This window comes from Ahaetulla prasina, chromosome 3 (assembly GCF_028640845.1).
Source record: "Ahaetulla prasina isolate Xishuangbanna chromosome 3, ASM2864084v1, whole genome shotgun sequence".
NCBI lineage: Eukaryota > Metazoa > Chordata > Lepidosauria > Squamata > Colubridae > Ahaetulla > Ahaetulla prasina.
This window is the reverse complement of record NC_080541.1, coordinates 230799687-230826001: the sequence shown is the minus strand read 5'-3', so window position 1 is coordinate 230826001 and position 26315 is coordinate 230799687. Positions and strand designations below refer to the sequence as shown.

The 26315-nt window shown below is 46.6% G+C and overlaps 1 protein-coding gene and 1 long non-coding RNA gene across 2 annotated transcripts in view; one reads left to right on the top strand and one right to left on the bottom strand.

Moving 5' to 3' along the window:
• The window catches only part of LOC131195101 (uncharacterized), a 49797-nt gene extending 42676 nt beyond the window's left edge, over positions 1 to 7121 (bottom strand). Inside the window, exons 1-3 of the mRNA XM_058176730.1 lie at positions 6936 to 7121; positions 3057 to 3191; positions 957 to 966 (exon numbers count right to left, since the gene is read on the bottom strand). Coding sequence (XP_058032713.1) covers positions 957 to 966; positions 3057 to 3191; positions 6936 to 7032 — 242 coding nt within the window. The 5' untranslated portion in view covers positions 7033 to 7121. The remainder of the gene's footprint in view (positions 1 to 956; positions 967 to 3056; positions 3192 to 6935) is intronic.
• A 318-nt stretch (positions 7122 to 7439) lies between these two features.
• On the top strand, positions 7440 to 23955 carry LOC131195299 (uncharacterized). Its single transcript, XR_009154399.1, has 3 exons — positions 7440 to 7522; positions 22538 to 22678; positions 23816 to 23955. It is a non-coding gene; the product is annotated as an uncharacterized LOC131195299 (long non-coding RNA).
• The last annotated feature ends 2360 nt before the right edge of the window (positions 23956 to 26315 follow it).

Genomic DNA, 26315 nt, shown 5'->3' with positions numbered 1-26315 from the left:
GGCATGATAGCATTTCACTTCTCATTAAAGAAGCTTCTCGGATGAGAAGAGAAACATCTTCAAAGAAAAACCAAAAAGTCCAATTCCTCATGAAAAAGCAACTTTGGGACAACCAGGACCCATCCAGACCTGGATGATTGAGAATCTCTTGAAAGCAAGCAAGCAAGAAAGAAAAGGAAGAGGAAGAGGAAGAGGAAGAAGCATCTAATAGAAGAGAATATCTGTAGTTCAGGAATTTTAATAGTAGAGTCCTTGGTGGTCTCTGAGCTTGACTGTTTTCTTGCAGATGATTCACTATTAAACTCTCCAACTTTCTAGCACTGATGATGTTACCTAGCTGGGCAACGAAACGTCTGAAAAAAAAACCACAAGCTCATAGAGCATCAGGAACCACACAATCCTCCTCCTCCTCCCTTCCACAACTCCCCTTCCTTCTAGGACTGATGATATTCCCTAGTAGGAATATCTGGAAAAAAACTCCAACCAAGTTCAGAGAGCACCAGGAACCCTACAGATCATCCCCACTTTCCCCTCCTCCCCCTCCTCTTCCTCCTTCTCCTCCTCCCTGCAAACCCCACTCCCCTTTAGCACTGAAGATATACCCTAGTTTTGTCATGAAAGGTTTGCAAGAAAACCAAAGTCGAAGAGAGTACCAAGGACCCAGCCTTCCTCTACCTCCTCTCTGCAAACCACTCTGATTTTTCGAGAAAAAGCTGGTAGACACCAGAATTTTCAATAAGCGAGTTTATTTGAGGAAGTCTTGTTTCTGAAGAAAGGACTTTGTCCAGCCTGAATCAGCTGGTGGGATGGTGGTCAGGAGTCAGGAGCAGGGAGGCCAAAGGGGAATGGACCATGCAGCAGGAAGACCTTCTCTGGCTGGGCTGGATGTGAGGATCCAAAGCTGGTGAGGGGGAATGGCTGCTTCCTGCCGGGCTCCTCCATCAGATCTTGGGGCTCAGAGTGGTCCTGAGGAGAGAGAAAAGGGGAACTGAGAAGGAGGAACAGAAGATGCATCTCTGCTGGAACGGGGCTACTTCTTCCTGGTCAGAAGAAGGTCCCTGGGATGGAATGCAGTGGGCCAGAGTCCCAGGAGGGAGGGGCCATCCCAGAAGAGAAAGAGACAGCAGATAGGCTGTGTGAGAGAAAAAGGGTGAAGACAGTGTCTCCTTAATTGTTCCCAGAGAATATTGTGCATTCAGATAGTAGAGTCCTTACTTTGACCAGATTCTGTCTGTAAGTGTGAAACAGTACTCAGCCTGGAAAAATCTCCATGTGTCCTTCTTGGTTTGGGGCATGAGACAGGGTGACTTAGGAATTCTGGAAGTTCACACATGATGTGATGGAATATAGGTAGGAGGTGGGATCATAAGAGGGAAGGATGCAATGCAGAGGAGTAAGGGGTTAACAGTCTCTGTGAGAGAAAGAGGGTGAAGACAGCCCCTCCTGAATAGTTCCCAGAGTATGTCCTTGGTGTAGATAGCAGGCAGCTTTAGCCTGGCAAGATTCTGTCTCCTAGTGCGGAACAAGAAAAAAAATCTAATTGGAAGAATCTGCATGTTTTTCTGGACTTGGGAGCCTGAGAGTCCCCTTCTGCTTTTGAGGAAAGAAATAGGGCCCTGTGGCCCCTCCAGTACCTTTGGGCTCTCCTGGATATCAGGGCCACACTTGGGATAAGGTTTCCTCAATCATTTCTATATATTGTATTCTATATGTTAACAGTGGTGTCCCCCAAGGCAGTGTTCTAGGGCCCACTCTCTTTCTAATTTACATAAATGACCTTTGTGATCATATTATAAGCAACCGCATCCTCTTCGCTGGGATGGCATAAAACTATTTAACACCACCGACAATGCTGCTGCCCTGCAAAGTGACCTTGACCATGTGTCAGAATGGTCGAACAATTGGCAACTCCAAATCTCAACTAACAAATGCTCTGCCTTACACATTGGCAACAAAAATCAGAACACCAAATATGAGCTGGGCGGATATGACCTCGTAGACAACACTCACTCTGTCAAGGACCTCGGACGGGTGAAATGCTACCAGTTCCGACTGGTTCAGCCGAACTGGTAGCGATGGGGGCGGGTGGTTCAGAGAACTGGTAGCGATGTCAGCACGAGGCTCCGCCCTGCCACCCGGTCATCGTTTTTTTTACCCTCTGCGCATGTGCAGAAGGGTTTGCACGAGCGGTGTGTGCACTTCCAAACTGCTAGGGAAGGTAAGTAGAATTTCACCCCTGACCTAGGAGTACTCATCTCAAACGATCTAAGCCCCAGAGCTCACTGTAATAGCATTGCCAAAAAGGCATTAAAGAGTTGTTAACCGAATTTTGCAAAGCTTCTTCTCCGGTAATATTGTACTGCAAACTAGGGCATACAAAACCTTTGCCAGACCAATTCTCGAATACAGCTCCTGGCTGAAGAGGAGGATTTCCTCTTTGAGGCAGATAAGCCGTTCAGAAACGTGAGATATAAATAAATCAAGGAGAACCTGGAGTGTGAGTTCCTGCTGTGAGCTGAGAGTGTTTGCAGACAAGATGAACTTTTGGGAAATTCCGTGGCTGCCAGTTCTTTTGTGGGCTTGAGGCAGGTTCTGCCAAACCTCAGCACCGGCTGTTGCCAGGAAGGGAACCCCACAATGAGGGAGGAGGGAGCTGCACTGGCCATGAAGGGCTTCAAAATGAGATGGGTGAGAAAAAAAGGATAGGACAGGGAAAGAAAGAAAAAAGAAGGAAGGAAGGAAAAGAAAGGAAGGAAGAAAGAAAAAATGAAAAAGAAAATAAGGAAGGGAGAAAGGAAAGAATGGAAAGTAGAAAGGAAGGGAGGAAAAAAGGAAGGGAGGGAGGAAGGAAAGAAAGAAAAAAAGGGAAGGAAGGAAGGAAGAAAAGAATGATAAAGAAAAAATGGAAAGAAGGAAGTGAGGAATAAAAGAAGGAAAGAGAGAGAAAGAAAAGAAGGAAAGGAGGAAGGAAGGAAGGAAAGAAAGAAAAAGAAAGAGGAAAGAGTGGAAGGAAGGAAGACAGACAGACAGACTCACAGTCTGGGCCTTCCCCTTACCTGGGGGGAAACACTCCCTGGCGCATCCGACCGGGCAGCATTTCTTATCCTCTTCGCAGTCAGAGTCACAAGTACACTTCTGGTGACAAGGATAATCAGGAGGGATTTTGACCTTGGGACACTCGCCCACCTTGACTGGAAAAACAGGAGATGAACACAGGAGATTGGCCCAGAATGATGGACGGTGCTGCTCAACAACCCCTCCGCCAGCTTCTCTCCTAAAAGTTAATGGCTTGGTGTTGGATTCCCCTTGTTGTGAATGTGGTGCCGCCATACAAACAATTACCGGTAACTCTATTGTACCAGACTGCCCACAACATGCGTTCTCTGGTTCCCTAGAAGATCCATCACTCAGGTAGCTGACCTGGACATCCAGTTATGAGGCCACTGCCATACCCCCACCCCCGAGATGTTTTATATGTAATTTTGTGGAGTGTGCGTATATGTTTACTTCTCTTTGTCATGTTTTCATCATATGCAAACTAAATAATTGCATGGTGTGTGTGTGTGTTTGTGTGTGTGTAGGAGCCTTTGGTCCTTCATCTCAGAAAATAGACCCCAATCTGCACATGGCACACTTCCCTCTCATTAAGGTAAAGGTAAAGGTTCCCCTCGCACATATGTGCTAGTCGTTGCCGACTCTAGGGGGCGGTGCTCATCTCCGTTTCAAAGCCGAAGAGCCAGCGCTGTCTGAAGACGCCTCCGTGGTCATGTGGCCGGCATGACTTAATGCCAAAGGAGCACGGAACGCTGTTCCCTTCCCACCAAATGTGGTCCCTATTTTTTCTACTTGCATTTTTATGTGCTTTTGAAACTGCTAGGTTGGCAGAAGCTGGGACAAGTAATGGGAGCTCACCCCGTTACATGGCAGCACTAGGGATTCGAACCGCTGAACTGCCAACCTTTCGATCGACAAGCTTAGCTGTCTTAGCCCCTGAGCCACCGCGTCCCTTTCCTCTCATTAGTGCATCTCATTTTCAATCTTTTGCCTTCAAGCTGATGGGAGACCCCTGACCGCTTGTACAATCAGGAGGACCCTCAGCTGGGCAGCGGCATCTGCAAGAAATCCCAAAGGTGCTTTTTCAGGAGGCAACTGGACTTTCTTGTTTTTTCTTTTGAAGACATTTCACTTCTAATCCAAGAAGCTGACATGAATTTGTAGTTTTATATCAACAAATACATTTTACGTCAATATTTACAGCAGAATATTTACAGTTTTATGTTGATGCTTGTGTATACTGTTGTGACAAAAAAAAAAAAAGACAAGATCGGCTAACAGGGGCATCAAGAAGTAAATCAACCAAGGAAAATCACCAGGAGGTAAATTACAGAGCACACAGGAGAAAGAAGTGTGGGGGGGAAAGGGAGCCTCCCCCTCCACACCCACAGCAAACAATTGCACCACAGGTTGCCTCCAGAGACTCCTAGAGAGGTTCTGGGGGCTGGGGACAGCAAAAAACATCACTTCCTGTCCAACTGGAAGTTGGTAAACGGGCCGTTTCTGGCCTCCGGAGGGCCTGGGGAGGGGTGGGAAAGGCAGTTTTCCACCCGCCCCAGACTCCTAGAGAGGCTCCGGAGCAGGGGTCTCCAACCTTGGTCCCTTTAAGACTTGTGGCCTTCAACTCCCAGAGTTCCTCAGCCAGCTCTGCTGGCTGAGGGACTCTGGGAGTTGAAGTCCACAAGTCTTAAAGGGACCAAGGTTGGAGACCCCTGCTCTGGAGCCAGGTAAAAGAGAAAAACGGGCCTTCCCCACCACCACCCAGGCCCTCTGGAGGCAGTCAGGAAACAGCCTGTTTCCCTAATTCTGGTGGGCCCAAAAGGCCCGAAAATCAGCTGGCCAGTGCATGCCCACTGATATGGCTACACGTGCCATAGGTTCACCATCACGGTTCTAGGAAGTATTTTGAGCTCTTTCCTAATCAGTTTCCTTTGCTGCCATCTAGTTATTGTGCTTTGTTCTTGCTTGCTTTTCAAAAAATCAGGGGTGAAAGGCCAATCCGGTAGCGATGGCGGCGGGTGGTTCAGAGAACCGGTAGCGAAAATCCCTGCCTCCCCCCCCCAGGCCATGCCCACCCAATGCCCGGTCGCCCACTTCCCCATTTGCCGCTTCTTTTAAAAAATGCTTTTAAAAGGTTAAAAAAAAGGGGCTCAGACGATCCAAGCTGAGCTGCCTGATCGTCAGAGCCTTTTTTAAAAAAAACTTTTTTCTTAGGTTGTAAAAAAATGCTTTTAAAAGTAAAAAAAAAGTTTGTGCACCACAGTTGATCACCCCCCCCCCATGTGCTGTTCTACTTACCCCATGCCTCCTTTTGGGTTTTTTTTTTATTTGCATTTATATCCCGCCCTTCTCCGAAGACTCAGGGCGGCTTACAGTGTGTAAGGCAATAGTCTCATTCTATTTGTATATTTACAAAGTCAACTTATTGCCCCCCCAACAATCTGGGTCCTCATTTTACCTACCTTATAATGGATGGAAGGCTGAGTCAACCTTGAGCCTGGTGGGACTTGAACTTGCAGTAATTGCAAGCAGCTGTGTTAATAACACTTAGCAGTCTGAGCCACAGAGGCCCTGTGTTGTGTCTTGCCCGCCCTCAGAGCAGCCGGGGCCTTCTTACCTGCTCCTGAACACGGAGGAATGTATGCCTCCCGGCCCCAGTCCTGGCTCCATGCCCAGACAAACTGCAGAAGAAGGAGCACCTCCCGGCCCCAGCCCTGACTCCATGCCCAGGCAAACGGAGCAGCTAGACCCCTCCCCCTCCTCCACAGCATGTGAGTCTGAGGAGGGTTTATTACCAACAGCTGATTGGAGTGACCCTCGCATCAGAAGGCTGGATAGGCGGAGGCAACAGAAGGAAGGGCGGGGCAGGCCTTAATGAGTGCTGAGTCATGGAGCCACACCCCATGGCCTATATAAAGGATCTGCTTTCTGGCAGTCTCTGAGTCAGGCAAAGTCGAACTTATCTTGCTGAAGTCACTTACTGGTCTCCTGCCTGCTCTGAGGACTTTGCTAGGACTTTGGGCAGAGCTGCAGAGGCAAGCCTGATTCGGATTTCCCTGACCCGGCCGTCAGCGGAGGAGTGGGACACGACACCCTGCATTTGGTGCGTGGTGTGCATTGTGCATGCGTACACACAGTGCGCATGTGCAGCCAGTGAACCGATAGTTCAGAATTCACCACTGAAAAAAATGCATTGTGAAGCAACCAAAAGTTTCATGATTTCCATCCAGGTGGCCATTAAGCAAAGGCATTTGAAGCCCACCCTCTCTGAAATTAACAGAATAACAGACTTGGAAGTGACGTTGTAGGTCGTCTAGTTCAATCCCTGCCCAAGCAGGAGACCCTACACCATTTCTGACAAGTGGCAGTCCAGTCTCTTCTTGAAAGCCTCCAGTTCTAAAGGCAAATTCTGTTCCATGGGTTGATTGTTCTCACTATCAGAAAATGTCTCCTTATTTCCAGGTTCAATCTCTCCTTGGTCAGTTTCCATCCCTTATTCCTTGTCTGGCCTTCAGGTGGTTTGGAACACAGGTTGGTCCCCTCCTCTCTGTGGCAGCCCCTCAAATACTGGAACACTCTATCATGGCTCCCCTGGTCCTTCTCTTCACTAGACTAGCCATGCCCAGTTCTTCATATGTTTTACTCTCCAGTCCCCTCATCCTCTTTGTTGCTCTAATGGGATTTAATTAATTAATGGGATTCTGCCCACCCAGAGTGTATGCAATGGGTAGACCCTGCCTTCTGCGAAGGAAGAAGAACAACCGGGCTTCAGGTGGACCAATTGCAATTCGTGTCAGTCAAACTAAAAGTATTCTTACTGAGATTCAAAGTTCTGGATTGAGTAGAAGTATGGGAAGACATCTTCAGGCTGTGGGGCTTACCTTTTGGAGAACAAAGTTGTTTGGTGGTCTTTGCTGATGCCAGCTGAGTGGAAAGCATGAGGAGACCAGCTAGAAGTAGAAGAATCCAAGGTTTCATGATGCAGCTCAAGTCCAACTTGCAGTAAGAATTCTTTGTCTCAACTGTGTATTTCTAATCTCACTTGGACAGGGGTTGTTCTGCAGGGAGGGTCAGATGATGCAACATCCTATGTTGGATTGTTGGCACACTCTATGCAAGAAAGGGGCGTTTACAGGAGAGGAGATCTTTGCCTGAAACTGAGTATAACTTGCTGTTGGTCAATCTGGCCTTGGTCAATCTCTTGCCCTTCCTTGTTCTGTGACTTGCACTGTTCTGGGTTTTCCATTCTTTGTGTGTCAAAGTTCTCCACCCCAAGCAATTGTAAAACAGAGGGGGGAATTTACAGTTACTGCATATGAAGAATGTATAATGAATGGTTGCAGGAACTGGGCATGGCCAATCTAGTGAAAAGAAGGACCAGGGGAGACAGGATAGGAGCCTTCAAATATCTGAGGGGCTGCCACAGATGAGGGCGGTCAAGCTGTTTTCCAAGGTTCTTGAAGGCCAGGTAAGGAATAATGGATGGAAACTGAACAAAGAGCAATTCAACCTGGAAATAAGGAGGAATTTTCTGACAGGGAGAACAATCAACCCATGGAAGAGAAGTTGCCTTCAGAAGTTGTGGGAGCTCCATCACTGGAGGCTTTCAAGAAGAGACTGGACGGCCATTTGTTGGAAATGATGTAGGGTCTCCTGCTTGGCCTAGATGACCTCCAAGGTCCCTTCCAACTCTGTTAATATGTTAAAGCAATAGCAGTTGAAGCTCCTACACTACTTGATCATGATTGATTGGTGCTGGCCTTCAGCATCAGTTGAGTTGTGCCCTGAATGAAGCTGGGATGAGGTGGGGAATCTAGAGAAGGTAGAAGGCCTCCAGCTCTGGAGAACTACATTCTTTCTGGACCAAAGTTCACTCTCAGATATTTTGTCCTGAAGGGGCCAGTTGTTTCTTCCCACCCATTTCTTATTAAGGCCACAGAGGAGATTCATGTCTTCCAAATGAAGGTCAGCTCCTTGGAACCATGGATGGAAACCTGCTTGTTGAGTCTTGCAAGCAGACATGAGGCTGTCCACCGCAAGAGCAGTGTTTTCTGTTGGCTTTGATTCAGCTGATCTGGTGTTCTCAGGGATGAGTCTTTTAAGACAAGACAGGGAGTCTATAGGAGAAGACCAGGCAGAGCTGGAAGGTGGAGTTAAATGCATGATCAGTGTAGAACCATTGCATTCCCACAAGTGATCCAGATCCAGCACCCCTAGAATTTAGTTGACCCTTATCTAGCATCAACTTAGTGCTGACCCTTAGTTGACTAAATTCTTGCATATAGGCTATAATAATAAAACATCTGTGCTTAAATTCAACAAATTTAAGTGACATAATAGCAGTGTTCCAATATCTAAGGGGCTGCCACAAAGAAGAGGGGGTCAATTTAATATAATATATAATATAATATAACAACAGAGTTGGAAGAGACCTTGGAGGCCTTCCAGTCCAATTTATTCTCCAAAGCATCCAAAGGCAGGACTAGAAGTGACAGATGGAAACTGATTCAGGAGAGAAGCAACCTGGAACTAAGGAGGAATTTCCTGACAAAACAATTAATCAGTGGAACGGCTTCCTTCCAGAAGTTGTGGGTGCTCCAACACTGGAGGTTTTCAAGAAGAGCTTGGACCACCATTTGTCTAAAATGGTCTAGGGTCTCCTGCTCAAGCAGAATATTGGATTGGAAGACCTCCAAGGTCCCTTCCAACTTTGTTATTCCATTATTCTGAATATTCCGGGTTCTTTGGACCTGACAGAGACTCTGCAATTTACTACATGTTGCCATTATTTGCAACAAAGTAGACCCAAAAAGATATAAATCCTTCCATTCTCCACCATTCAGTCAGAACTGAAGAAGCTTCTTGGTTGAGAAGCAAAATTATTCAAGGATATGTTTAAGCCCAGCTGCCTTTTGGAACAAAGTACATTTGGAACACAGAAAGATTGATGTTTCAGTGTTTAAAATATCAAAGTTTCTTTATTTCTTTATTTACATTTATACCCCGCCCTTCTCTGAAGACTCAGGGCGGCTTACAGTGTATAAGGCAATAGTCTCATTCTATTTGTATATTTTTACAAAGTCAACTTATTGCCCCCCCAACAATCTGGGTCCTCATTTTACCTACCTTATAAAGGATGGAAGGCTGAGTCAACCTTGGGCCGGGCTTGAACCTGCAGTAATTGCAGGCTTTGTGTTCTTAATAACAGGCTTTACCAGCCTGAGCTATCCGGCCCCTTGAGGGTATTACAGGAGAACACATTCCAAAGAAGCAAGTGAAGGGTTCATTTCACCTGGTTGCTGGTGTGGAGAGTTTGGGAAGTCTCCCTACTGATGGCCCGGAGATCCTGGCTGCTGCTGCTGCTTCTCTTGGAAGACTAAGACATGGTCTTCTCTCACCTGTTGGGTTCATCTTTCTCTTGGGCCTCTTAGCGGGAGGAGGTCTTGAGGTTCACATCCTACATTCTTGGGTGGAAAAAAACAACAAGTTGGATATTAACTTTTAACTAGATGTACCCATTCCATAAGCACATTATTTCACTATTGCCTAGCTGGTGCATTTTGTACCTGCTTGAGGTATGTACCTGTTTGCTGAGAAATTAAAAAGGCAAGGAATGTGTGTTGTTGTCATGCTGTTGACTCCCAGGAAGTCATAAACAGAGGCAACTGGGGAGGGGGGGTCCAGCTTTGGCAAACGTTTTGGGGATTGTGCCCACCCAAAACACATACAATGGATAGCCCATTTCAAATCAAATTAAATCAAACCTTTATTATCAATGCACAACATGTGTACAATGATTTTTTAATTTTTTTTAATTTTTTATAAACGTAATAAAAAAGATCATTGTGAACAGATTATTAGTCAGGTGCATCCTTGAACATATTTCAATTTTCACCCCACATTATGGTCTAATACAATGTATTTTCTTCTTAAATTTAATTATTATTTGTACATATCTGATAAAAAAAAACACGTGTACAATGAAATTGAATGAGTCTCCCTTGGTGCAGCCTCCCCCCGAAACACAGAATAGATCACAATAACTCAACAAATAAAAGAAAAAGAAATCCCTAAACCCAAATAAGTAATAACTAACAGACATTCCCATATACATATATGTATATAACATTATATTATGTTATACCAGTAGGAACATGTTGTACCTTCGGCTGGCCCTGCAAGTATCAAATTAAACCTAATTGTGGTGTTATGATGCGTTCAGAAGTCTGACGGCCCACAGATAAATGCTATATTTCCTTTGGGGGTGTGTGCAGAAGAAAGGCCATACTGGATCTACGGTGGAATGTTCCATAGATAAGTGAGAAAGAGGGTTGCTCTTGAATGGCTGAGAGAGAGGAACTGGGGAAAGGTTTCCCATTGTCATTTCATCAAGGAGTTTCTTTTGTCATGTTGGGAAATAACGCATTTGCTGAAGACCCCAGGCAGTTTTCAAGGATAACCTCATGTTAGGAGAATTACAGGGATCCCAGTCAGAAGATGACCAGGGCATGAGTGAAACACTTCAGGGCCTCCTGCTCCAGGTGAGATGGCCTTAGACAAAAACTTCCTCTAATGTCTATGAAGATTCTCAGTCACCCAGGTCATGGCTGTCCAAATGAAGTCAGAGACCAAGTCAGAGAGCTGAAGAAGCTTCTTGGATGAGAAGCAAAACATCTTCAAAGAAAAAACCCAGCAAGTCCAGTTGCCTCTTGAAAAAAGCACCTTTGGGACAACTTCCTGTAATGTTACCTAGTTCGGGCAATGAAACATCTGCAAGAAAACAAGCAAGCTCAGAGAGCACCAAGAACCTCTCATCTCAACCCAGAGCTACAAATATTAGTACAAAAACATCCACTCCGCTCTTCCAGAAGAGTCCAGGGGTTTTGAGCCAGGTCCTCATAGGAAAGTACCAGAGGTATGTCTAGCCAAAGAAAGAGAAGGACGAGGGGTGATCTGATAGCAATCTTCCAGTACTTGAAGGACTGTCATAGAGAAGACCAGAACAGATTAACAGATTTGGAAGGGACCTTATAGGTCATCTAGTCCAATCTCCTGCCCAAGCAGGAGACCTTACACCATTTCTGACAAATGGCCGTCCAATCTCTTCTTGAAAGTCCCAAGTGATGAAGGTCCCACAACTTTTGAAAGCAACTTCTGTTCCTTTTGTTGATTGTTCTCACTGCCAGAAAGTTCCTCCTTATTTCTAGGCTGAATCTCTCCTTGATCAGTTTCCATCCATTGTTCCTTCTTTGGCCTTCTGGTGCCTTGGAAAATAACTTGACCCCCTCCTCTCTGTGGCAGCCCCTCAAGTATTGGAAGATGTTATCCTGTCTCCCCTGGTCCTTCTCTTTATTAGACTAGCCAGGCCCAGTTCCTGCAACCATTCTTCGTATGTTTTAAGCCTCCGGTCCCCTCATCATCCTGGTTGCTCTTCTCTGCACTCTTTCCAGAGTCTCAACATCTTTTTTAGAATGTGGTGTCCAAAACTGGATGTAGTACTCTAGGTGTGGCCTTACTAAGGCTTTATAGAATGGTATTAGTACCTCCTGTGATCTTGATTGTATCCCTTTGTTAATGCAATTTAGGATTGCGCTGGCTCTGTCCTATTCTCCAGAGCACCTGAAGGCAGGACAAGAAGCAACAGATGGAAATATATCCAGAGAGAAGCAACCTAGAACTAAGGAGAAATTTCCTAACCGTGAGAACAATTAATCAGTGGAACAGCTTCCTTCCAGAAGTTGTGGGTGTTCCATCACTGGAGACTTTCAAAAAGGGATTGGAAAACCATTTGTCTGGAATGGCATATCGTCTCCTGCTAGAAACAGGGGGTTGGACAAGAACAGTGCTTCTTAAACTTTTCTTCAACATGGACCCCCTTTAAATATCTTTTGTGGTCACAGACCCCCAAGACCTAACTCAAGATTTAAATCATAACATTTTTTCAAGCTTTCACAAACCCTCTTTGATGACCCAAAGTGGGTCTGCGGACCACAGGTTGAGATTCACTGGACTAGAAGATATCCAAGGTCCCTCCCAACCTTATTCTATGTTCCACAACCCTACTGAGAACCAGTGATGTCACCAGAGCACCGGACACTGCCTTGATTGGGTCATGTGACTCAGAGTTGATGCTGTCCAACTGAGGCATTGACAGCAGTTCAGAGGGTGACCACTATGGGATATGATCATAGCCCTGTCTCGTTTGCGTGTAATGTTGATGTCTAGATGACCCAAACTAGAAGGGATTGTTAACACTTCAGAAGGCCAACTTGAACATCAGGCCTAACAAAACATGGTTCAATTCCAAGAACTCCAAGGTTCTCCACTACTTTGGGTTTTCTTTGTAAGCCACCCAGAGTCACATGTATGAGAAGTGAGGCTATGATTATAAATCATAAAAATAGTATGAAAAAGTAGATGTTACAAGATAGGTAGTACCTGACTCATCAGTAGTATTAGTAAGAAGGATCTGAGTGTTTTAGTAGACCATTAATTAAGTATGAGCTAATAATGTGCAGTAATTGCCAACGCCAATGCAATCTTGTGATGCATCAACAGCAGTCATAATGTGAAGATCTCTATTGTGTTGGCCATAGCTATCCATGGTTGCAGAAGTTGGACCTTAAAAAAAGCAAGATAGGAAGAAAATGAACTTGTTTGAGCTGTGGCGCCTGGCGAAGGCTTCCGAGTATTCCTTGGACAGTAAACTAACAAGCAAGCACGGAAACACATCGCACCAGACCTGTCACTGGAAGGCAAACCCACCAAACTGCATCTCACTTATTTTGGCCGTGTCATGCGGGGGAATTCACTGGAGAAATCAATTATGCTGGGAAGAGTTTGTGGTCAAAGGAAATCAGGCCACCAAAGAACACCGTGACTGGACACTATCAAAGCTGACACCGGCCAGAGCAGAGAAGGAAGTAGGGCAGATTGAAAGATGTGTAGAGACTATCTGGCCCACAGAGTCACCCAGAGTTGGATGCAACTGAATGGAAATCTTCATCTTCTTCTTCTTCATCATCATCGTGAACATTTTCCTCTTGGCTTTACTGGTGGATCCACCCTGGGATCCAGTTCTGGTTGTCACAATACAAGAGGGATGCAATAGAGCTGGGAAGAGTGCAGAGAAGAGGGACAAGGATGGCAAAGGGATTGCAGCTAAAGCTTAGAACGTAGAATAATAGAGTAGCAAGGGACCTTGGAGGTCTTCTAGTCCAACCCCCTGCTTGAGTAGGAGACCCACTACTGTTTCAGGCAAATGGTAATCCAGTCTCTTCTTAAAAGCCTCCAGTGATGGAGCACCCACAACTTCTGAAGGCAACTTCTGTTCCACTGATTAATTGTCCTCGCTGCCAGAAAGTTTCTTTTTAGTTTTAGGTCGCTTCTCTCCAAGAGCAGTGAAAGTAACTTGGTATGTTTAGCCTGCAGCAGAGAAAGTTGAGCCAAGACATAATAATAGTCTTCCAAAACCTGAAGGGAAGGGAAGAGCAGACAGGGAGGTTTATTCTCCGTAATGCCTGTGGTGCAAGACAAGACAAGAACCAACAGGTGGAAGCTTAGAAAGGGAAATCCAAGCTTCAAAGAATACCTGTCCGATGCCCCCATCTTTTTTCTTTCTTTCCTCCTGCTGTTATCCTGGTTTGGTATGAATGATGAATGGACATCTACTCTATTTTGACTAGGTTAAATCTGAGCCTATTTTTCTTTGTCTAGACCCTGACAGTGTCTAGAACCAGGCCTCAGGGTTGGAGATAGATGAGCCACAGTGGCGCAGTGGTTAGAGTGCAGTACTGCAGGCTCCTTCTGCTGACTGCTGGCTGCTGGCTGCCTACAATTTGGCAGATTGAATCTCACCAGGCTCAAGGTTGACTCCATCTTTCCGAGGTGGGTAAAATGAGGACCCAGATTGTTGGGGGCAATAAGCTGACTGTAAACTGCTCAGAGAGGGCTGTGAAGCCCTGTGAAGTCTAAGGGCTATTGCTAAGTGCTATTTGTCAGCACTATGTTGTTGATGCCTCATCCTAAACTGGTAGCTGACCTCTTTCGACCTTGGAGGTCTTCTAGTCTAACCCCCTGCTCAAGCAGGAGGCCCTAGACCTTTTCAGACAAATGGCTGTCCAATCTTTTCTTTAAAATCTCCAGTGATGGAGCACCCACAACTTTTGAAGCTCTGTTTCACTGATTGATTGTTCTCCCTGTCAGAAAATTTCTCCGTATTTCTACCGAAGATCTCAGTTCTCTTACCTATTACCCTTATTGCACTTCTATTTTTTCATGAGATACGTCATTTTGTATAAATTAATTACGGTTTTCCTCCTTTTTGCATGCAAGCCAGATGAACTTGGTTTCAGTTGGGGGAGGCATTTAATTAGGTAGGTAGGTAAAGAAATAGATAGATAGATGTCACAAGGACAAGAATGAGAAGAGATGTTCTCAGGCAGGGTGGTGTTTGGGCCCACCACAAATGGTGAGAGACCTTGATGGAGCAACTGGACTTCTTGTTTTCTTCTGGGAATTGCTCCCAGGATGGGCTTTCCTAGGGTTGACCATGCTTTGAGAATAGTTAGGATCTGGAGAACTCTCTCCTCATGCTTTGCTCTCTTAGGTTTGGCCAGATTCCAAAATCTTTTCCAAAATCTTTTAGAAAATGGGGCAGGTCCACCTGAGCTTTGGCTCTGCCCTTTCAGGGAGAGAAAACCTCCCTCTCCCCCCCGCACTTTTTCTTGCAGCTGTCAAGGACTCCTCCCCCACCCCACCCTGTCTTATAAGGAGGTGTAGCCGTTCAGAGGCTGATCGGACACTAGTGAAGTCCTATAATAGGACTTACCTAGTGGCATTGAGGGAAGCGAGGCGTTGCTACGCCTCCTCCCTCATTGCGTCGGCAGATAACCGCCCAGCCGCCCTGTTTCGGGTGACTCGTTCCCTCCTTCACCAGGGGGAGCGGGATGACCCGTTACAGGGACGTGCTGAGGAGTTTAACAGTTATCTATACGATAAAATCGTTCAGCTTCGGGACGGTTTGGACCAAAATTGCGGTGACTCAGGTGAGACATCTGAGGGTGGTCTTGGTGACATTGTTTGGGATGAGTTTGACCCTGTGGCTCCCGAGGACATGGACAGGTTGTTGGGTAGGTTGAATGCCACCACGTGTTTACTGGACCCGTGCCCCTCCTGGCTGGTGCTGGCCACTCAGGAGGTGACATGAGGCTGGCTCCAGGCAATTACGAGCGCTTCTTTGGTGGAGGGAGTCTTCCTGGCCGCCTTGAAAGAGGCGGTGGTGAGACCCCTCCTCAAGAAGCCTTCCCTGAACCTGGCTGTTTTAGGTAATTATCGTCCGGTCTCCAACCCGCTCATGGCGAAGGTTGTAGAGAGTATGGTGGCATATCAGTTTCCTTACACCTGGATGAAACTGTCTATCTAGACCTGCTCCAGTCCGGTTTCCGGCCCAGTTACAGCACTGAGACGGCTTTGGTCGCGTTGGTGGATGATCTCTGGAGGGCCATTGATAGGGGTTGTTCCTCTGCCCTGGTCCTATTAGACCTCTCAGCGGCTTTTGATACCATCGACCATGGTATCCTGCTGCGCCGGTTGGAGGGATTGGGAGTGGGAGGCACCGTTTATCGGTGGTTCTCCTCCTATCTCTCTGATCGGTGGCAGACGGTGTTGACAGGGGCAGAGGTCGGCCCCGAGGCGCCTCACTTGTGGGGTGCCGCAGGGGTCGATTCTCTCGCCCCTTCTGTTCAACATCTATATGAAGCCGCTGGGTGAGATCATCAGTGGCTTCGGTGTGAGGTACCAGCTGTACGCGGATGACACCCAGCTGTACTTTTCCACACCGGGCCACCCCAACGAAGCTATCGAAGTGCTGTCCCGGTGTTTGGAAGCCGTACGGGTCTGGATGGGGAGAAACAGGCTCAAGCTCAATCCCTCCAAGACAGAGTGGCTGTGGATGCCGGCATCCCGGTACAGTCAGCTGAATCCTCGGCTGACTGTTGGGGGCAAGTCATTGGCCCCGATGGAGAGGGTGCGCAACTTGGGCATCCTCCTGGATGAACGGCTGTCTTTTGAAGATCATTTGACGGCCGTCTCCAGGAGGGCTTTTTACCAGGTTCGCCTGGTGCGCCAGTTGCGTCCCTTTCTAGACCGGGATGCCCTATGCACGGTCACTCACGCCCTCGTGACATCTCGTCTGGATTACTGCAATGCTCTCTACACGGGGCTCCCCTTGAAGGGCATCCGGAGGCTGCAGTTAGTCCAGAATGCGGCTGCGCGAGTGATAGAGGGAGCCCCTCGTGGCTCCCATGTGACACCTATCCTGTGCAGACTGCACTGGCTACCTGTGGCCTTCTGGGTGCGCTTCAAGGTTTTGGTAACCACCTTTAAAGCGCTCCATGGCATAGGGCCGGGTTACTTACGGGACCGCCTACTGCTACCGAATACCTCTCACCGACCCGTGCGCTCTCACAGAGAGGGACTCCTCAGGGTGCCGTCAGCTAGGCAGTGTCGTCTGGCGACACCCAGGGGAAGGGCCTTCTCTGTGGGGGCTCCCACCCTCTGGAACGAACTCCCCCCAGGACTCTGTCAACTTCCGGACCTCCGAACCTTCCGTCGCGAGCTTAAAACACATTTATTCATCCGCGCAGGACTGGATTAGATTTTAAATTTATATTGGTTTTTAATGGGTTTTATTATTTATACTGCTTTTTAATAATTCGGCCTTTTAGAATAAGTTTTTTAATTGTTATTTTAATTTGTATTTATATGTTTTTACTTGCCTGTGAACCGCCCTGAGTCCTTCGGGAGATAGGGCGGTATATAAATGTGATTAATAAATAAATTAATTAATTAATAAATAAGGGAGAGATTTCTGGTGGCCAGCAGACTGAGTCAGGATGCCATCTGCTAGCTTTCTCCTGCTAGTGGGACTCCTCAGCCTCTGGATTGAGCTGACACCTGTCTCTGGATGGAAGATCCGTGGTGAGAGACCCCTTTTCTTTCCTCTGGTGAAAGGATAAACCTCAACATCTGTTCCCAGATGTTTGAAGTTTATTCTAGAAGCAGTTCTTCTACTTTGAGATAGATACTATTTCCTGTTTTATGCTCTTGACCTTCTGAGACAAAGACAGGCTACTTCTGAACATGGGTGTCTATTTAGACAACATGAAAATAGTGGTCACCTTGAATTGTTTACAGTTCAGAGTCAGACATAGAACCTCAGCTAGGTGTCATCCAGATCAAGTTTAACTGCTGCCCTTGATAAATGCCATTTATGGAAACTTTCATGTGAAATTTTACTATAATGCCAGTTCCTCTTTTCTCAACTTCTTCTTGTCCTTGTCTCAAGATGTTCTGCAGATTGCTTAAGTTTCTTAAGATGACTTTATCATTCTTAAGAATCTCGTTATATGTCAATGAATAGAATTTACAAAGGATGGAAGGAATAATGGATGCTTGAGATCTGGAATGCAAAATGCCAAGAAAATACCCCAGGAAGGAACGTCCATTGCTGTCCAAAGACATCTGCTCCATTTGTAAGATCTCCCTCCAAATGTTCCACAATCTGCTTGTGGGATCCTTGGTACTTTTTGAACTTGGTTGTTTTCTTGTGGATGTTTCATTACCTAGCTAGGTGCTTAAGGTTGATGATGTTACTTAGCTGGGTAATGAAATGTCTACAAGAAAACAACCAAGCACCAAGGAACCCATAATCCTTTCCCCCCTCCTCCTCCTCCTTTCCACAAACCCTTCTAGCATTGGTGATGTTACTTAGTTGCGCTGTAAAACATCTGCAAGAAAACAGCCAAGCTCAGAGAGCACCAGGGATCCCAGCTGTCCTCCTCCTCCTCCTCCTCCTCCTCCTCCTCCTCCTCCTTCTCCACCTCCTCCTCCTCCTCCTCCTCCTCCTTCCTCCTCCTCCTCCTCCTCCTCCTCCTCCTCCTCCTCCTCCTCCTCCTCCTCCTCCTCCTCCTCCTCCTCCTCCTCCTCCTCCTCCTCCTCCTCCTCCTCCTCCTCCTCCTCCTCCTCCTCCTCCTCCTCCTCCTCCTCCTCCTCCTCCTCCTCCTCCTCCTCCTCTCCTCCTCCTCCTCCTCCTCCTCCTCCTCCTCCTCCTCCTCCTCCTCCTCCTCCTCCTCCTCTTCCTCCTCCTCCTCCTCTTCCTCCTCCTCCTCCTCCTCCTCCTCCTCCTCCTCCTCCTCCTCCTCCTCCTCCTCTACAACCCCATTTGCTTCTAGCACTGATGATGTTCCCTAATTGGATAATGAAATGTCTGCCAGGAAACAACTGAGCTCAGAGAGCACCAAGCACACCAAATACATCACACGATTCCTCTTCTTCTTCCTCTCCACAAGCCCCACTACCTTCCAGCAGTGATGATGTTACTTAGTTTGGTACCTTAGTTCCTCTGTCCTAAGGTCTCCCATGGAAGCCTTCAAAAGAATTTAGAAAGTACCCAACAGCCAGAAGGTTCAACCTTGGCAATTTTAAGACTTGTGGACTCCAACTCCTAGAATTCCTGGCTGGGAAATTCTGGGACTTGAAGTTCACAAGTCTTAAATTTACGAAGACTGGACATCGACCGCTGCCTTCAATAACAGATATTCGATAAAAGGAGCACCTGAATCTTGGATGCCTGAAGTGGCCTCCAGTTTCTGTGAACAGTTTGGAGTGTCGGGGTCTCCTTTTGATGCAAGAATGACTTGAGTCATCTGAAGGAGACCCCTGCTGTGAGGAACCCGCCCATCTCTTGAGAGAGCCATTCCCAAGAGCCCTCTTGTGCGTTTCTATAGCTCTGAAGGCATGTCAGGTCACTCTATTTAACAACAACAGCAGCAGAATGTTGGCCAAGACATTTTTTGTCAACCGTGCCAATTTTGGTAATTACTTTATTGATTCTAAGGAACTGATGGATGGATTCCTTTGCAATCTTCTCTAAATCTTTCTAAACACTGACGTCAGACTGATTAGTCTTCTTGTTTTTAAAGATGGGGAAATTTCGTGACCTCCGCTTGAGGCTAACACTTCTAAAATCCAATGCTAACATCCAATACTAACATGGGCTCCCCAGGCCCTCCCTACCCACTTTTTTGCATTGTAATGCCTTGCATGTTCTCCATGTGGAATAAAGATTATGGTCCATTGAAGGAGAAAGAATTACACAGGGAGAGCCACTTGTCCTGTATTCATTTGTCCCAGTTTGTACAGGAGAATTTCAGGTTTCAACAGAAAAGAATCTTTGTCAATGATGGGGCCTTGGTGCTCTCTGAACTTGGAGGTTTTCTTGCAGACATTTCATGACCCAACTAGGTAACATCATCAGTGCTGGAAGGGAAGGGGGGTTGTGGAGAGGAGGAGGAGAAAGCGGGGGTGGAGGAGGGGAGACTGTGAGGTACTCGGTGCTCTCTGAACTTGGTGGTTTTCTCGCAGACATTTCATGATGCAACTAGGTAACCTCATCAGTGCTGGAAGGGAGGGGGGTTTGTGGAGAGGAGGATGAGGAGGAAGAAGAAGGTGAAGGCAAAGGAGAAGAGTACTATGGACTCCTTGATGATCTCCGAAGTTGGTTGTTAACTTGCAGATGTTTCATTACCCAACTAGGTGACATCATCAGTGCTTAGACGGGAGTGGGGTTGGCACACTGGAGGAGAAGGTAATGAAGAGAAGGAGGAAGTTTCCTTACAGATATTTTGGTACCCAAGATCATTGGTGCTGCTATTAGTTCTATCATGATAAGGTACAGTAGTCCTGATGACGTCCCCTAATTGGGTAAAAGTCTGCAAGAAAAAAAACCCAACCTCAGAGGTCACCAAGGAACCCACCATGTCAGTGTGGGGGATCCTGGAGGTTCACAGCTGGGCCTGAGGTTGGAGAAGCATCGTAGAGATCTCCATCTTCCTTTGGCCTCTCCTTCCAAGCCAACGAACGAATCCCCTTTTCGCCATAGAAAGATGTTACCACCTTGTTAACCCTGGACGCTGTGACGACCACAAGCCTCGCTTCTACTACGGTCACAAATATAAGAAGTGTAAGAAACTCAATCATGGCGGCTGTAAAGGAAGCGACGATTATTTTGAGAGTTTCAAGGAATGCCTTCAAAGTGGGGAAGGGGCTTTGGGGATGGGTTGGCCTGACAAGGGCCACCGGTTTGGGCAAAAAGGGACCAGCCTCCGGCCCCACTATAAGATAAATTTTAATTCAGAATAGAGCTGGAAGGGACCTTGGAGGTCATCTAGTCCAAGCAGGAAAACTTATATAGCAATAACAATAGCAGTTAGATTTACATACCACTTTACAGCCCTCTCTAAGTGGTGTACAGAGTCAGCCTCTTGCCCCCAACAATTTGGATCCTCGTTTTACCCACCTCGGAAAGATGGAAGGCTGAGTCAGTCTTGAGCCTGATGAGATCTGAACTGCCAAATTGCAGGCAGCCAGCTGAACTAGCCTGCAGTACTGCACTCTAACCACTGCGCCACCGCAGCTGAGATAGCATTTCAGACAAGTGGCTGTCCAGTCTTTTCTTCAAAACCTCCAGTGATGGAGGGCCCACAATTTCTGGAGGGTGAGGGTTGCTTAATCTAAACTCCTTAACTCCAGGTTGCTTCTCTCCTTGATTAGTTTCCATCCATTGCTTCTTGTCCTGCCTTCTGGTACTTTGGAGAATAGCTTGACTCCCTCTTCTTTTTGGCAGCCCCACAAATACTGGAATCTCACTATCATGTTCCCCCCGGTCCTTCTTTTCTCTAGATTGGCCAAACTCAAATCCTGCAACCGTTCTTCCTATGTTTTATTCTCCAGACCTTTAATCATCTTGGTTGCTCTTCTCTGCACTCTTTCCAAAGTCTCAACATCTTTTTTACATCATGGCAACCAAAACCAGATGCAATATTTCAAAATTTCTGTTGGTAAAGACAGTTGTTAAGTGAGTTTTGTCCCACTGAATTTGTTAGTAAGTTAGTAAGACAGTTAAATGAAGCTGGCTTCCCCCATTGAATCTGCTTGTCAGAAGGTCGCAAAAGGGGATCACATGACCCTGGGACCCTGCGGCTGTCATAAATACGAGTCAGATGCCAAGCAACGGTTGTAAGTGTGAAAAACAGCCATAAGTCACTTCTTTCAGTGCCGTTGTAATATGAAAGAGTCACTAAATGAATGGCTATAGGTCTAGGACTAGCTGTGCTCTTCTCTGGTTTGACTGTGGGATTTCTAACAAAGGAGAATCTGTGGGATTTCTCCTAGGCTGAGGACCAGCTGAATCTGCCTACTTGTCACTTAACTCCAGGTTGCCCTCAGGAATCTGGGCAGATTCCAGAAGCTGCTAGGAGTGGGCAGTTCTTGCGTTGGCCACCATTTCCTTGGGGGGGAGAGCCATGGTTTTCTTGTTCCACCCTGGCCCCACTCTGGGTGTGTGTGAAACCAGCAGGGGACGCTGTCTCTCTTTCCTGAAGAGCAGTGGAAATAGAGATGAATCCACAAAGAAGATGAGGGTCAAATTATTCTCCAAAGCATCAGAAGGCAGGACAAGAAATAAGAGATGGAAACGAATCAAGGAGAGAAGCAACCTGGAATTAAGGAGAAACTTCCTAACAGGGAGGACAATTCACCAATGGAACAGAAGTTGCCTCCAGAAGTTGTAGGTGCTCCATCCCTAGAGATTTTCAAGAAGAGGCTGGGCAGTCACTTGTCTGGAATGGTATAGGGTCTCTTGCTGAGCATGGGGCTGGACTAGAAGACCCTCAAGGTCCCTTCCAGCTTGATTCCATTCTAATATGTTCTTCATTTAGGTATGGCTAACCTAGTGAAAAGAAGGCTTGGGGTGACAGGATAGCATCTTCCAATATTTGAGGTCTTGCCACAAAGAAGAAAGGGTCAAATTAGTTTCCAAAATACTTAAAAGCAGAACAAGAAGCAATGGATGGCAACAAATCAAGGAGAGAAGCAACCTGGAACTAAGGAGAAATGTTGTGATAGTGAGAACAATTAACCAGTGGAACAGGTTGCCACTAGAAGTTATGGATGCTCCCACACTGGAGGTCTTCAAACCTCCTTCTTGAAAACCCCCAGACAAATCTGGAGTGATGTGTCCAGAACAGTATAAGGTCTCCTGCTTGGACTAGGAGACCTCCGAGGTCCCTTCCAAATGTGGTATTCTGTTATTCTGTCTAGAATGAAAACAATTTTCCTCTTTGAAGGAAACAGGATTGCACATTTCCACTTCAGGATCCCAAATCAAAAGAGAAGAGCCCAGTTCTAAGTTCCAGCCCAGAGTTCTGAGAGGTTGACCCCACCATAAGGAAGTGGCTGTCCATGGCTGTGTTTTGTGGGGCAGTCGGGGATGGGGGAGGTAGGATCCTGTTCCACCTGGCCCTGGCTCATGCAGGTGCACGGAGATGTTTTGGCTGCTGAAAGGCCCAGAGATGGGATCTTACTTGATCTGGGATTCCAGTTCCAGAGGATTCTCTCAGCCTTGGGATCATCTCTTTTGCAGAAAAACCTGGGGTTTGTCCCAAGGCCCCTCCAGGCACAATCACTACTTGTCCCGTGCTGTGTAGAAGTGACTGGGGCTGCAAAGGGAAAAAAAAATGTTGCCCTTATGCTTGCAAGATTGACTGCATGGATCCCGTCTAAGGTAAGAGCCCTGAGTTTTATACCTCTCTGTAGGGATTCATAGTTCCTAGAATGGACTGGATCCAAGTGGATCTGTCTGGAATCCTTGAGGCCTCCGTGCTTCTTGCATCTGTCCTTGGATGAGCCAAGCCCCAAATATGATAGCAAAGAAAGGAGATCATCAGGATCTTGTCTTGAGAACATCAACATCATCACACAAAACACCCAGGCCTGCCTCCACCAGTCCCACCTCAGAAGGACAGAGAGATGGGGTGGAGAGAGGGAGGGGGAAGTTCTCTCTCAGCTGAGCCTCAAGAGAGGGTCTGATTCTGGCTTAGGAAGATTGAGAGGGGGGGTCTCTTTCACTGTAGAGAACCTGGTCTTCTTTGCTCCTTTCCCTCTTGTGGCAAGGAAGACCCTGATCCTGCCTTTTATTTGATATTTCTTCTAAATTCCTCTCTTTGACTATGTTGAGGCCACAAAGGTTGCAGGAAGCTCAAGACCCATGGCTTTGAGTCAGCCCAGGAGGCATTTGGGAAGCCCTCTCCCTGTCATCACCACCTCTTAGGAGGCCAGAAGGAAGGAGGCAGGCCTGGGAGTGTGTGTGAAAGGTCCAGAAGGCTCTGAAGGAGAGCAGATGCTGACCGATGGTCACATCTTTGAGAGCGCAGGCCCCTGGGAGGATGACCCTCCACCCGTGGGAATCCTCACACAATCCCAGCCTGTGGGGCCTGGCAATGCTTCCCTGCCATTTGGCTGTGGACTGGTGAGACTTGGGTGACATAAAGACCAACAGCCAATTGAAATGAGGGAGAAAAAAAAGGGCAAGTAAGAAGTGATTAACCTTGCGAAATTGTTGGGAAGAAACTATTGTTTAAAGATTCTTTTTTGTTTTTTTGAAAAACGTTTAATAAAAAATATTTTTAAAAAAGAAAAAAGAAAAAAGAAAAAAAGACCAATGGCTTGGTCAGGTGAGCCACCTACAAACTCTAGCTCTCAGAGAGGTCCTCTAGACCTGTCAGCGATGGTCCAACAACCTTTTGAATTCTCTGTTGTAAGATTAAGCAGGGCAAGGATTGGGGCCGCCTGGTTGTAAGACGTAAGCAAAGTGTGGAAGATGCCTCTGAGCAGGAACACCTAACTGATTCCCTTTCTACAGGTTCCTGCCAATCAAGATTCACCATTCAACTTTTCCGAATTGTGTCTGGTGCCTCAACTTGAACCAAAGACCCAGCAGTTGCCATGGGGACCCTTCCCCTCAAATACACGGTGGACTTATTCTTCTTTTCTCAAAATAAAGGCATTGGGTCCCTACTTCCCATGGAGTGGTGGTTTTTCCCGTCCCTTGGAGGCTCTTCCCCTCCCCTTTCAGCCTGTCTTCCCCATGTCTGAGGATGAAGGGCTGATCAAACAAGGGATCTCTCAAAGGCTGAGATCTGGGGATTCAGGAATCCTCTGTGTGTCATCCGTCCGATTAACAAACCCAATAAAAGCAGACACTTTATGGAGTACATCATTTTGGCCGTGAAGAAAGCAAAAACAACTCTAAATTCTCCCACTGCAACCCTGCATAGTTAAAAATGAATTTCATCCCCTCCTCCCATGAAACGGGTCACATGGTCCAGTTAGGAATCGGCCTTTTGTTTTGATAACAGTTCACTTCTTGGCCGGCATCTACAGAGGTGTCCTTGGCTCTCACGGTTGAAGTCTGTAGCCTCCACATTCCATCTCACCCTTCCCTCCCCTCCACCCCAGTTCTTTGGCAACTTGAAAAGTAATAATGGTTACAAGAAGCTTAAGCGTTTTTCAGTCTTGACCCTGTGCATTGGTCTGCAGTCCAGCTCCCATGAAGAAAGTCAGAGCTGAATCGTCCCAGCCAACTCACTGTGGAACAACTTGCCACAGGACCATTCAATGCTGATGGGCCTATGGGCTGCTGTGACTTCACACTCACCCCAGCCTTCAGAACTTAGATCAAAGCCCACTGCAACTACATAGCAAAAAAGGCTTTAAGAGTTGTAAACCTAATCTTGCGTAGCTTCTTCTCCAAAAACACTACACTACTAATCAGAGCATATAAAACATTTGCTAGACCAATTCTTGAATACAGCTCACCTGTCTGGAACCCATACCACATTTCAGACATCAATACAATTGAATGTATCCAGAAATATTTTACAAGAAGAGTTCTCCACTCCTCTGAATACAACAAAATACCTTATGCCACCAGACTTGAAATCCTGGGTTTAGAAAACTTAGAACTCCGCCGCCTTTGACATGATCTAAGTTTAACTCATAGAGTCATCTATTACAATGTCCTTCTGGACTGTTGAAGACTACTTCACCCGTGGGAATCCTCACACAATCCCAGCCTGTGGGGCCTGGCAATGCTTCCCTGCCATTTGGCTGTGGACTGGTGAGACTTAGGTGACATAAAGACCAACAGCCAATTGAAATGAGGGAGAAAAAAAAGGGCAAGTAAGAAGTGATTAACCTTGCGAAATTGTTGGGAAGAAACTACTGTTTAAAGATTCTTTTTTGTTTTTTTGAAAAACGTTTAATAAAAAATATTTTTAAAAAAGAAAAAAGAAAAAAAGACCAATGGCTTGGTCAGGTGAGCCACCTACAAACTCTAGCTCTCAGAGAGGTCCTCTAGACCTGTCAGCGATGGTCCAACAACCTTTTGAATTCTCTGTTGTAAGATTAAGCAGGGCAAGGATTGGGGCCGCCTGGTTGTAAGACGTAAGCAAAGTGTGGAAGATGCCTCTGAGCAGGAACACCCTAACTGATTCCCTTTCTACAGGTTCCTGCCAATCAAGATTCACCATTCAACTTTTCCGAATTGTGTCTGGTGCCTCAACTTGAACCAAAGACCCAGCAGTTGCCATGGGGACCCTTCCCCTCAAATATACGGTGGACTTATTCTTCTTTTCTCAAAATAAAGGCATTGGGTCCCTACTTCCCATGGAGTGGTGGTTTTTCCCGTCCCTTGGAGGCTCTTCCCCTCCCCTTTGAGCCTGTCTTCCCCATGTCTGAGGATGAAGGGCTGATCAAACAAGGGATCTCTCAAAGGCTGAGATCTGGGGATTCAGGAATCCTCTGTGTGTCATCCGTCCAATTAACAAACCCAATAAAAGCAGACACTTTATGGAGTACATCATTTTGGCCGTGAAGAAAGCAAAAACAACTCTAAATTCTCCCACTGCAACCCTGCATAGTTAAAAATGAATTTCATCCCCTCCTCCCATGAAACGGGTCACATGGTCCAGTTAGGAATCGGCCTTTTGTTTTGATAACAGTTCACTTCTTGGCCGGCATCTACAGAGGTGTCCTTGGCTCTCACGGTTGAAGTTTGTAGCCTCCACATTCCATCTCACCCTTCCCTCCCCTCCACCCCAGTTCTTTGGCAACTTGAAAAGTAATAATGGTTACAAGAAGCTTAAGCGTTTTTCAGTCTTGACCCTGTGCGTTGGTCTGCAGTCCAGCTCCCATGAAGAAAGTCAGAGCTGAATCGTCCCAGCCAACTCACTGTGGAACAACTTGCCACAGGACCATTCAATGCTGATGGGCCTACGGGCTGCTGTGACTTCACACTCACCCCAGCATTCAGAACTTAGATCAAAGCCCACTGCAACTACATAGCAAAAAAGGCTTTAAGA